We start from the raw sequence: 13507 nt of genomic DNA, 5'->3' as shown, positions 1-13507 counted from the left end.
CAGGTGTGCTGATCCACCCGTAGCACTGATTAAATCCATGCAGATGATCATCCTAAACTTTCTTTGAGACAGTTTGCACTGCATCCAGAGAGGTGTGCTGCACCTACCACTGGCAGAAGGAGAGCATCAGGAGTAAAATGGAGGCCTTCAGGATCCAAACACTGCAGAGGTTTGTTCAAAGGCCCAGAAGACATCTGGCTTTTACACTTGTGGCAGATAGAGGGCGCTGTTGACCCCTTGAACCCTCAGAGAGCACGTTGAGACACCAGGTAAAAGTCCAAAGATGAATTTATTATAACAATACTGTGCACAAAGTACCATCCACTCCACAATACTCAGTAAATCAATAATCACAAACACTAATCAATAAACAATCCTCCACTCCACCCAGCAGCTCTGTCACACTTTCTCCCAACTCCGGCTCAGTCTGCTGGGTTTCCCACAGTCCTTTTTATAGTCCTTGACCTGGAAGTGTTTCTGGAGTGGGGGTAAACGTTAACATTATACAAATTATTGTTTGTTTTTACCTGAATTGTTATCACTCTTTAATTTAATATTTTTTTTGTATCAGTATGCTGCTGCTGGATTATGTGAATTTCCCCTTGGGATTAATAAAGTATCTATCTATCTATCTATCTATCTATCTATCTATCTATCTATCTATCTATCTATCTATCTATCTATCTATCTATCTATTGATTATATAGTGCCTGTCACATCTATCTATCTATCTATCTATCTATCTATCTATCTATCTATCTATCTATCTATCTATCTATCTATCTATCTATTGATTATATAGTGCCTTTCACATCTATCTATCTATCTATCTATCTATCTATCTACCTATCTATCTATCTATCTATCTATTTGTTATATAGCGCCTTCTCTCTCTCTCTCTCGATTACTGTGGTCTGCAGTGGGCGAGTCCGAGTGGTGGTGTGAGTAAAGCTGAAGTGGATGTCCATCTGTCAGTTTGCCTTTTATCTTCTTTTCTTTATTAGTATTGTCACTGTGTAGTTATTCTTCACTGTTGATTATCAATAAGGCTCAGCTTTAACATCTTTCTCTACGGCTGCGTCTAAAAAGCACCGCCTGGCTTGTTTCCTGAACAGTTTCAAAAGTTCTATGCTGAAATGGAGTTAAGCTTTTGGTGGGCCTACAGAGGTCAGCTGAAGTGTGTGTGGTGGAGGCAGGGAAAGCGATTGGTTACAGAAATGTACATTATGTCTCTAGAAAGAATAAATCTGTAGTGGTTTTTGTGAATGAGGAGGCACTAGCTAACAAACTTGTTGAAGGATTAGTGATTTGTGGTGCTTTAGTCACAGTTTTGCCTTCATCAGCTCTGGTGAAAAAACATAATTTAAAACTTCACCCCTTTTCCTAAAAAATTACATTTTGTTAGGAGAACTAAATCGTTAGGAGAAGTTCTGTCGAGTATTAGTATGATTCCTTTAGGATGCAGAATGTAAGAATTAAAACACATTGTTTCTTTTCAGAGGCAAGTGTACGTGATTTTATTAACGATGATTTAAATGTAACACTTCAGTTTTGAGCTGATGGTAGTAACTACGTGGTGTTTGTGAACTCTGAAACAATGAAGTGCTTTAACTGTGGCTGACCTGGACATGAGATGTCACAGCGTCAAGTGGAAATGGTTGAGTTACCGGGTAGCTTTGCTCAATCAGTGGAGAAATCAACGGAGGTAAACACCAAGAATGAAGAGACGGAGTCAGAAATGGAACTGGAAATCGAAAGTATGGATGATTGTGAGGTTGTTGTGAATGGGGCTGCTGCAGAAGTGGGTGCTGCAAGTGATCAGCCCCCCAGCACAGCAGAGCCTGACTGAACTGAATGAAGTCACACCGGCTGAGGATGAGTGTTTGTCTGAGTCTGTGCCCCTTATTAGTGTAACAGATACGCCTGTGAAAGCACTTTGGAAAGAGTAAATAGAACATTTGAAGTGATTAACAGTAGGAAGACGACTAGTAACGACTAGCAACGCTAGTCATCTCCACTGCAAATGATTCTCTGACAACGGAAATAAATGAAGTATTGACTTCTGGTGACAGACCCCAATAGGGAGTGCCATGAAGTGGACCGTGGAGGGACACTTGAGTGAGAAAAGTCAGGGTGAATGTGGAGAGAGCGTGTGTGCACAGATTGGGAGTGCAAGTGTGTGCGTGTTTAATCAGTCTTTTAAAGATGTTTCTAAAAAACGAAAAGTCAAGCAATCAAGGCTCAAAAAAAAGAAACGTTTGGTGTCTGGCGAGAGGTCAGGGGGAGACAACAACCATTTTAGATGCCAGAGAGAGACGTAGCGAGTGATTTGGGTGGCAGTGATGGAGGGGACAGTGACATAGATGGCTCAGCGAGGAGCAGGACCTCCACACACGACCAACTCTGGAGCAGGTACAGCACTGCCAGCATCAGAAAGGTTTTAGAATTTACTGACAATAAAAGAGGAGTAAATGTAGAAGACCACCATCCTGATCTCAGCCTGTTTCTGGTGTCAGCCTAAAGAGTCAAGAGAAAGGCAGTTCATTTAGAAATGAACCAGAAAGAGACCACCAGACTGAAAAATGTCATGAGTAACATACACAAGGCTATCTATCAGAAACAATGGCTCCTTCATTCAGTTTTACTTTGTCAGTTTTGTGATTTATTTTGTTGTTTTTTCCACTTTATGCTTTCACCATGCAGCCCTTGCATATTGGCAGCTTAAATATAAAGGGGGCTGCAAAGAGATCTGTGGCCTCATGCATAACGCTGTGTGTAGAATTCACACTAAAACATGGCGTAAGGACAAAAGTGGAAAAGTTCATACGCACAAAAAAATCCAGATGCATAAATCTGTGCGTTTGCCAACTTCCATGTTCTTCCGCTCAATAAATCCCAGTCAGTGTGAAAAGTAACACACGTGCACGCGCCCACTGTCCCGCCCCAAAACTTCCCAGAATTATACTTCTTTGAATATGCAAATTAATATAAATAGCCCTTCAGCTCAACGTTCTGTGAAAAGACAATGGGAAAAGCACGGGTGAAAATAGAGAAGTTTCAGCAAATAACAAGTGGAGAAAAATGTACAATTTGTTGGTTTAAACAGTGGTATAAAAAACAAAAGGAAGTTGATTGAGTGACATAGAGTGTTGGAGAAACTGAAAAGTTCAAGTTCACAAAGTCACACAGTGCCCAAAATAAAAAGAAGTGGTCAGATATCAAAGTTACCATGAAATGGAGAGTCGTAGCCCACCGTCTGAGTGTCATATGTAAGCTTATTAGGGTACAGAGAAAAAAAAATAGGGACACAGTGGGGAAAAACAGCACGAAATGTCAACTTTAACGAAATTTCCACTTTAATAATGCAGTTTATTTTGTCATTAAAGTAGAACATCATAAATTTCATCTTTAAATCGTTTAATTTACTAGTTTCTCAAATCCCATCATAACTAAAATAGCACGTTAAATGCTTTGTTTTGTATTTGATCTTCTATGTACTCTATGCCTGTCAATCACTACGTGCTTCCAGGCTTTCTCTTCCTCCGACAAGACACAGAATCCATTACATTCATGATATAACAGCTCTGTGAATAATTTAAATACTGAGATATATACTTGATATCATTTTCATGATGATAGGAGTTAAGGCATGTTATTAAACATGGGAACACGGTGGTGCAGTGATAGTGACGAGCTGGCGCCTCATCCAGTGACTGTTCCTGCCTCCCACAAGATGATTGCTGCGCCGTGCGCAACCCTCAATGAAATACTTTATTGTAGCAGTACTGTCTCTTTCAAACGTACTAACATCCAATTCCTGTCCTTCCTTGTCTTTCTCCAAGTAACCAAATGGCACACAATCAGCTCTCTAATAGACATTAGGCCATCTGTAAGCTGAGAACGTCAATTCTTTAAAACTTTAAAGGAGCATTGAAATATCTTTGTAGTACGTGTTTAATTATTCTCTCCATCTATCCTTCCTGTGTCGCGCCAGCCCAGCAAGAATACAGCAAGAGGCAGGAACAATCCCTGAACGGGGCACCAGCTCCTCGCTAGCGGACAACACCGTGTCCATCCATCCATCCATTTTCCAACCTGCTGAATCCGAACACAGTTGTCAGCTGGAGCCAATCCCAGCCAACACAGGGCAGGAACCAATCCCAGGCAGGGTGCCAACCCACCACAGTACACAAACAAACACATCCACACACCAAGGCCAATGTAGAATCGCCAATCCACCTAATCTGCATGTCTTTGGACCGTGGGAGGAAACCCACGCAGACACGGGGAGAACATGCAGACTCCATGCAGGGAGGACCCAGGAAGTGAACCCAGATGGGTCCCCTAACTGTGAGGCAGCAGCACTACCACTGCGCCACCACGCCGCCCAACACTGTGTCCTCACATGTTTAACACTAGAATTACCAGAGCCTACGAAAAAACTCGTAATTCCGTCCCACCTTAAACTGCTTCTTAAATCCCTTCACACCTCTCCGCCAGCGCCCTTTGTCTTCTAAATGTGCTGATAAAGAGAAGCTTGAGCAGCCGGCTATTCCATCCCCCCACCAATTTAGAATGTGCACGAACTTCAGCTTGATTGAGTATCTGGGAGTGAAGTGGAGTTTTAGAGTGGAAATAATAGATCGTTGTTTGGAACACACGCATTTCATGTCTGTTCCGTTTCTACAGTAATCTGTGTCAACACATTGTTAAAACAGAAACGTTTTTTATATTCTAGTAGTAGATGACAAAATGTAGGCATAAACTATATAGTGTATGAAGCTTGAAGTCCAAATAGCAAAGAAACATTTTCACAAGAATAACACAATTGCGCTTTTATTCAAAAATATAACTGCAGAAACAAAAAGCCTTAACATGCGACATTGACAGCAGTTTATTGTAACTGCCTCTGTAGTTCAATAGAATCAGCCCCCGCTTGGGAATAAAAAGGTCACGAGTTTGATCCTGCACCCCTCTGTTTTGAGAAGTAAACTGCTCTTAGTCTTACTGTTTTAGAATAAAAGCATACATTTGATTTCAGTCTGTAACAGCCGGTGCAATTTATGATCCTTGTAAAGGTTAGCTTTTTTTTTATTCACTTTTCATTCTCTCAGTCGCGTTCAGAATCAATCCATACAACCCCATCTGACACGGCTGTTTTCACTAAAGACGCGCTATAGCTCTGCAGTGTACCACGATGCATACTAACGCACCCCGGGTTCTGACACACAAAAGCTGGCGAAGCTGCCTTCTTCGTATCTCACCGTCACTTGCTTTTCTTTTTATTCAGTTTTATTGAGTGTTCCTGTCAGTCCCCGCATGTTGCTGTATGCTGTTTCTTTTGTACTCCAGGACATGCAGAGGAAAGAATTGGCGCTATATGCAATCATCAGACACTCCCCATCTGCCCGTGTCGTTCAAACACAGGAACATATATTGGTGTAAAAGTATAACAAAAGTGCACTTTTATTCAAGTGCACTTTTTCCATCGCCTTTTCCTGTAAGAAGCAATGTACACACTTCTCTCTATGCTGTGGTTTCTATTACACACCTGAAAGAAAGAGACAATACATGTGAAAATATCCAGCATACAGCAACATGCGGGACTGGCAGGAACACTAAATAAAACTGAATAAAAAGAAAATCAAATGACGGTGAGATACAAAGAAGGCAGCTTCGCCAGCGTCTGTGTGTCAGAACCTTTTTTGGTGCGTTAGTATGCATCGTGGTACAACGCAGAGCTATAGTGCGTCTGTATTCTGTTTCTTTTGTACTCCAGGGCATGCAGAGGAGAGAATAGTAAAGAGCAGTAAGTTCGGCGCTATATGCAATCATCAGACACTCCCCATCTGCCCGTTGTTTTGTTATACTTTTCAATACTTTTATACTGCTCAAACGGGCATGCTCAAAAATACACGTGTAATGCCATGCAGACACTTCATTTCGCAAACAAAACAAGTGCACTTTTATTCAAAACTACCTGTATAACCGAAGAAAAAAGAAAGCAAGTTACAGTAGGCGATTGATACGACAGCTTGCATGGTGCAATGCTAAGAAGTGCTGATTTTCATTCCGTGCTATATAAAATCATCACATTCAAATATTAACAGTTCCACACACCCAAGGACCGTCCTTCCTACATTTACGACACGTGTACTTGTTGCGTGTACACACCTCTCTGTGCTATGGTTTCTATTACACTGAATGAGCACCTGACACTGTACTTTCTTCCCTGGGGAAGGTCCGCATCAGAGAATTTCCAGTTCCTGCATAAATTCACACCCGATCTGACGCTGTTCGTTTTCAAATAATATTGCATTAGTGCGATTATATTTTCACATATATTGTCTCTTTCTTTCAGGTGTGTAATAGAAACCACAGCATAGAGAGAAGTGTGTACATTGCTTCTTACAGGAAAAGGCGATGGAAAAAGTGCACTTGAATAAAAGTGCACTTTTGTTATACTTTTACACCAATATATGTTCCTGTGTTTGAACGACACGGGCAGATGGGGAGTGTCTGATGATTGCATATAGCGCCAATTCTTTCCTCTGCATGTCCTGGAGTACAAAAGAAACAGCATACAGCAACATGCGGGACTGGCAGGAACACTCAATAAAACTGAATAAAAAGAAAAGCAAGTGACGGTGAGATACGAAGAAGGCAGCTTCGCCAGCGTTTGTGTGTCAGAACCGGGTGCGTTAGTATGCATCGTGGTACACTGCAGAGCTATAGCGTCTTTAGTGAAAACAGCCGTGTCAGATGGGGTTGTATGGATTGATTCTGAACGCGACTGAGAGAATGAAAAGTGAATAATAAAAAAAAAAAGCTAACCTTTACAAGGATCATAAATTGCACGGCTGTTACAGACTGAAATCAAATGTATGCTTTTATTCTAAAACAGTAAGACTAAGAGCAGTTTACTTCTCAAAACAGAGGGGTGCAGGATCAACTCGTGACCTTTGATTCCCAAGCGGGGCTGATCTATTGAACCACAGAGGCAGTTACAATAAACTGTGTCAATGTCGCATGTTAAGGCTTTTGTTTCTGCAGTTATATTTTGAATAAAAGCAATTGTGTTATTCTTGTGAAAATGTTTCTTTGCTATTTGGACTTCAGGCTTCATACACTATATAGTTTATGCCTACATTTTGTCATCTACTACTAGAATATAAAAAACGTTTCTGTTTTAACAATGTGTTGACACAGATTACTGTAGAAACGGAACAGACATGAAATGCGTGTGTTCCAAACAACGATCTATTATTTCCACTCTAAAACTCCACTTCACTCCCAGATACTCAATCAAGGCATGAGCTGAGAGAAGTTCGTGCACGTTCTAAATTGGTGGGGGATGGAATAGCCGGCTGCTCCAAGCTTCTCTTTATCAGCACATTTAGAGGACAAAGGACGCTGGCGGAGAGGTGTGAAGGGATTTAAGAAGCAGTTTAAGGTGGGACGGAACTAAGAGTTTTTTCGTAGGCTCTAGTAATTCTAGTGTTAATTATTTGCAATATAGATTATTTAAACGATGTTAACATTTTATCAGTATAATGTAATAAACATATTTTGCTGCATTTCACCTTAAAAATGATATCGTCATCATATGTAAATATGCGCTTTATAAAGTGGCTCAGGTTGTGCAATATTATAACTGTAGTGCAAGTTTACAGTGAGGTGATTGTACTTATAAGTACTAACAGTTCTACCAGGACCGCTTGATGGACTGATTGAGTGCGTTTAGAGTTCTTGGGATGAAACTATTTCTGAACTGTGAGGTCCGTACAGGAAAGGCTCTGAAGCGTTTGTCATGTGAGAGCAGTTCAAATAGATAGCATGGCTGAGGCAGCATGTGCTTGATGCTCTATAGTGATAATTCCCTTTCCGATCAGCTGCTGCTGTGATTCACACTCAGATACAGTGATATAAATACTCCGAGTGGTGCAGTGAGAGTAATATGGATAAAGATGATCTGCTGTGGCAACTCTAATGGGAGCAGCTGAAAGAAGAAGAAGAAGAAGGTACAGTGAGAGTAACAACGCTAAAGCACTTATGGTATTTGGAATAGTTTGCCCATTCCGTGGACCATTATATTGTTACGGGTTAATTACAATCAGATGCCTTAAATTATTAAACAATACGCGCTTAATTTCAGTGCATTTGATAAAACCCAATCAGGGATGTGGATCTAAAAAAGAAAAGGGAAATCACACTGGAACAAAAGCACTAATTTGATGCTGGGTGCCGCCAGTCTGCAAAACCGAGTGGAGAACTTGCATACGTCAGGGATTGAGTTGGTATGAAAATGTGCGTGGCTTTACACCAAGTTTAGTTTTTATACATCGCGATGTGAGCATGTACATTTTATACGTATACACAGTTTATTAATGAGAACCCTGGAGAGGGCATCAGCACAGCTCCTACCCATCGTTTTGTTGTCTTTGTTTTACAGGACAGAACTGTGGTCCAGAAAAAATAGACTTTCTATCTGGTGGAACAACAGCCGTCATAGGACAGGACACTTCACCCCACAAGTCTCGACTGAAGGAGGGGCAGTGTGACAGGCAATCTCAGCCATTACCCGGCCAGGACACCACCTGGATGGATGGACCAAGGGAGGGAGCATCTGAGTGGCATTATACCTCCCCTGGACACTAAAGGGCAGCCCTCCTGGATGGCTGTGGTGCTACGGGTTCAAGGGTAAGGGGTTCCACAAGCTTATAACACAAGAGGTAATGTTAAATCAAGCTGAAATAGCGCAAATAGGCACACAAATCAAGATCATTGTCCCAAATGTTGATGAGCCCACATATGTGAAATCACAAGTGATATCACTGTATCAACACACAGGTGGTCACAGGGGCAAACTGTATTATAGTAGCCAGCATACGACCCTGAAGACAAGCGATGCTGGGTGGGTGATTGACTGTGAAATGTCACACAGGTAAACTGAAATGTGCACTTCATGAACCTCTTAACATTCCTGTTACACTTTATAAGACCAGAAAGGTTTAAAGAGACAGGCTGAGACTCCTGGAGCATTTGATAAATAGAACCACACAGAAGAAAATGGGGGGATCATGGAGAGAGGCACAGCACACAACTCTGGAAGATGATCAGGGACACTGGAAGAGTGAACGTGACTTTAGAAACAGCGTAACATACAGCAGTGGCTGCTTTCAGTAACTGATTTGATGAGGTAACTGATAGTTGACGAGGCGTTTGTCATGCCACAATAGCAGGAAGGTGGTTCTTCTGAAAGTACGGCTGCAGATCATTGAATGTTTAATATATGTGTCTGTTATCGAACTTTACTCCTAATCAGTGCACACGCTGTGTTTCTATGTGTCTCGGCCTTTCCATTTTGTTGCAGTATTATTCTTTATGTTATCGCAAAGTTGGAAAAATGAAGTGCAGCTGAGCGCAGTATCCCACCTTGTTATGTTTTGCTTCTTCTTCATTTTCTATTATTTTAAATATTATTATTATTATTATTATTAAGCCATAGCATTAGTATTAGAAAAGTACAGAAGGTCATAATGAAACTACAAAACGCCTTCATGAGTGAGAGTTTGTGGCTGATCGTGATGTCACTCATCCTTGAGCATGAACTTTACACCTAGCTGGGAGTGAGTGTAACACTCCTCATAACTACTTCTCATGTCCTACTCTGTAGTGGGACAAACTCTTATCCTAGTCAGATGTTTAGTGCAACACCTAATTGTAATTCTGAGATGCTTGATAAAGATGGACATAGAAGAAGATCATAAACAAATCTGGCACATTGATGATCAGAATGACCCATCATGAGAGTACATTTCATAAAACGGAGGGAGAAGTTACTTCTTATATTTCCAAAATGACAAACTCAAGAGTTAGAAACTGAAAAAATGTTATTCACATAGCAGGCATCAAAGTAAATGCAGAGAAAGGCAACCCAAATGATAAAAAATGATGTCCAGCTATTCAAATATTCACCCCACCAATTCAAAGATCCAATAGACTATAAACTCCTAATGAATGTTCTTCACACTCGAGGCCCTGATAATGAAGTTTCTCAGCTGTGTTGATCTTCAGACAGGTCTTCTGGAAGTCTGACAAATCCCTAATCTTTCTTTTTCAGATGTTCTTCCTTCCTTCATCATTGTTTCTTCTCCTAAGTGCTGATTGATCATTTGAATGCAGTGAACGCTGCACTTCAAGCTTAATGGCTCTGGCCAATGCAGATGTTACTTACCCCATTTGCTGTCTGTTGCCCACCTCCATATTGTCATGGTGGTCACATCAATTATGAATATGAAGGAATCACAGGTTTTAAACACGTCTGTGGTAAGCCACCTCAGACCACCAAAGTGAAGTTCTTTTAGCAGGCCACACTGCAGAGATGAATAAACACTTCACTGATGCTTAGTAAGTGTTATGAAGACCCAAAGAAGTGTTTCTTGTGGTCTTGTCACATAATAGTAAATGAGTAGTAGACACATTCTGTCAATACCTAAACTGAATTATTACCAGAAAGGTCTCAGCAGATAAATTGACAATTCTACAGTTTTGTCCTCTTTCCATTTCAGATCTTAGGAAAATAATATTAAAGAACACAAGCAGCTGAGCAAAACAATGACAACTTCCTCACCTAAACGCAGGCCCTGATCTTTCACTGTGCAGACCTCTTCAAAGATGATGCTGCTTACGTCACACAGAGAAACAACCAGAATCGAAAGAACCCACAGGCAGTGTGAGGGCACCATAGCAGGGCACATTTACCTGAAATACCCCACACTGTTGTTAAAATATGACATTAAAAGGCAGAAAACACTGAAACAGATTGAAGAATTAACAATGCGTATGGTCGGCTGATGCACCTTGAAGGACTCTAGAACTCATCTCCACTTAGATACAGCACTGCTTCACATACAGCATAGAAGGAACTGAGCCTGAACTACTGAAGGCACCTGAGCTCAGAACGATTATTGTGTACCTCAGCGTCTTAGAATCACATCTCAGGAAACAATTAAGAAAATCAACTAATAAAGAGAAGTTAATGAAATAACAAAAAGAATAAAAGGACAAAAGAAACTGTGAGTGAAAATGAGGTCCCAGGGTCTGGTGGGGTCTTATTGGAGGTTCATGCCTCAAAGCTTGGGGACGGCTACACCCTTCGCTGAAGTGATGAGACAGTGGGCACAGACTGGCTGTGATTTGGACTGTCCAGCTAGAGGCCTCTTTCTAAACCTTTAAGACAGATTCAGGTACCTCCACTGAGGGCTCTCAAAATCAGCAGATGGACTTGTGTGAAAAATGACAGCAAACAGTGTTGTCCTGGAGATTTGATGGTGTAGACTTCCTTACTGTGCACATCAGCTGCCAATCACCACTCTGAAAGGCTGTGCTGCCACAATGGGGAGGGTGGGTATTGTCACAGTTCAACCAGATGAGACAAGAACCATGTAGTAGAGACAAAGAGTGTCCTCCACCACAGGGAAAGTTCTCTGTTCTAACCCCAAAATGATGACATAGAACTGTACATGGCATTGGACGTTATCCTTAAATGCTTGGTGTCATAAAACTGTTCATCTGCACTAAGCTACATCAGAACTCTAAATACCAAGTCAAACAGCCACCTGAAGACCACCTTTGTCATGTTTGGTTGCGTCCGTGTGTGACGATGTGGCTTCCGCTCCATCCTCCCATCTTGGTTCTGGGAGCTCTGTAACCCGACAACCGTTGGTAATGTCACCGATGAGCTAGGCAATGAGGCCCAAACAATGAAACAAGGGATTGTTCAAAAAGTGCAAAGTGCTTTTATTTAAAACCAACAAACAAAACAAGTCAGTGTCCAAAAAGTGGTGCATCTCAATCCTTAATCCATTAAAGCAGAGGTGATAATGTAGAGGTTAAATTTAATTAGAAAAAAAACTTTTAAAAACAACGAGGTTAAAACAATGGCTGGAAGCTGTCCCTTTAAACAAATCAGTCCAGTGCCTTTCTTCTACTGGTGACTCCCCTGCTTCTCCTGTCCAGGCTGTGCACAAGGAAAACAACCCTACCTGCAGCTGACCTTCATTCTACCTTCTTCTGCTGGTTTGCTAGCCTCACCGATCCCTGGCTCCAATGGGCTTCACTAAACTGCAACTTGGGCTCCCCAGCAACCAGGGCGCTCATGCTGGGGCTTTCACGTCCCAAGTCCCGACTCCCGCTGCCTTCTTGGCCTTACGCGGTGAGCCATCGTTCTTCCGGCCACTCCCGCTCTTTTAAAATGCTCAGTGTTAGCGAACACAATAGACTGCTCCTCAGCTGCCAGCCAAACACCCAGGCTCACTGCTCAGCTGCCCCGAGCCTGCACTTGCTCGTTCTCACTCTCTTGCTTTCCTCTAACTGCTTCCTGCCTTTTTCCCTTGCAACCTCCGTTCATTTTTTCCTTTTCTTTTTTCATTTCCCCCTTCTAGCCGCCTCACGCTTCTATTTATCACGAGGACATGGATCAGGTGTGGCAGTCAGTAGCTCCCAGCAACAATTACGGATGCGGACGACTCCTCACCTGTGTACTTAAGCGTGTACAACACGCATTACGAACTTCCACAGGAACCACTTCCGGCCACACTACCACGCCCTATAAGCCACGAAGACTGCGATTATTTATTTAAAAAGTGGCCTTTTTGACATGAGCATTGGACCTGCTACACCACACCATGTAACAGACTCAAGACTGGGTCAGGTAAACTTTTTACAAGCCTTCTATTACCCAAACACTATGCATCTAAGGAGGCCGAGCTGACTGTGACGTCAGGTATTTAGAATTCTAAAGTAAAATGCTGAACTGAAAAGCCAAGAAAATCTGAAAATCTGGAGAACATCCAGCATCTCTAATGTGGACTTCACTATGTAATAAATAAATAATATATACTGAAGTGAATTAAACTTTAACAGACACCGTGGGACAGTGCATCTCGTCTGTCAGTGTATGTCATATTGTCACATTGTGATCTTCACTCTCTGGGCTCCTGTCTCACATTAACTGTTCACCCTCAGTGTCTCCTCAGATGTTCTCTCTGTGAGCTCTCAGGTTTCTCTTTAAATCTCCTCCTCCTCCTCCTCCTCCTCCTCACTGAGCACAGACAAACTTTCACTTTCATTTCTTCACAAGTCACTTCCTTGTTTGTCTGACTGACTCTCTCTGCCTGTTTCTCCTCAGACTGACGATGGCCGAAGCCCAGCTGTTTGTATCACAGGATGAGTTCACCTGCTCGGTGTGTCTGGACACCCTGACTGACCCCGTGTCACTGCATTGTGGTCACAGTTTCTGTCTGAAGTGCCTCACTGACTGCTGGGATCAGAGCCAAGAGTTCAGCTGTCCTCAGTGCAGAGAAATCTTCAATCTGAGGCCGCAACTGAGAAGAAACACTGTGCTGAATGAAATCGTAGAGAAACTAAAGAAGACAGGACTCAGTTCTTCTCAATCTCAGAATTATGCTGGCCCTGGAGACGTGGAGTGTGACTTCTGTACTGG

General features: G+C 42.0%; 2 protein-coding genes across 2 annotated transcripts in view; both read left to right on the top strand.

The window, feature by feature from the left end:
• LOC120524127 (E3 ubiquitin/ISG15 ligase TRIM25-like) overlaps window positions 1–12550 on the top strand; it is a 20227-nt gene extending 7677 nt beyond the window's left edge. Inside the window, exons 4-5 of the mRNA XM_039746005.1 lie at window positions 12091–12217; window positions 12447–12550. Coding sequence (XP_039601939.1) covers window positions 12091–12217; window positions 12447–12550 — 231 coding nt within the window. The remainder of the gene's footprint in view (window positions 1–12090; window positions 12218–12446) is intronic.
• A 649-nt stretch (window positions 12551–13199) lies between these two features.
• LOC120524126 overlaps window positions 13200–13507 on the top strand; it is a 160835-nt gene continuing 160527 nt past the window's right edge. The window contains 1 exon segment of the mRNA XM_039746003.1: window positions 13200–13507. Coding sequence (XP_039601937.1) covers window positions 13200–13507 — 308 coding nt within the window.

The sequence above is a fragment of the Polypterus senegalus genome, chromosome 2 (assembly GCF_016835505.1).
Source record: "Polypterus senegalus isolate Bchr_013 chromosome 2, ASM1683550v1, whole genome shotgun sequence".
NCBI lineage: Eukaryota > Metazoa > Chordata > Cladistia > Polypteriformes > Polypteridae > Polypterus > Polypterus senegalus.
This window is presented reverse-complemented; position numbering and strand designations above follow the sequence as displayed.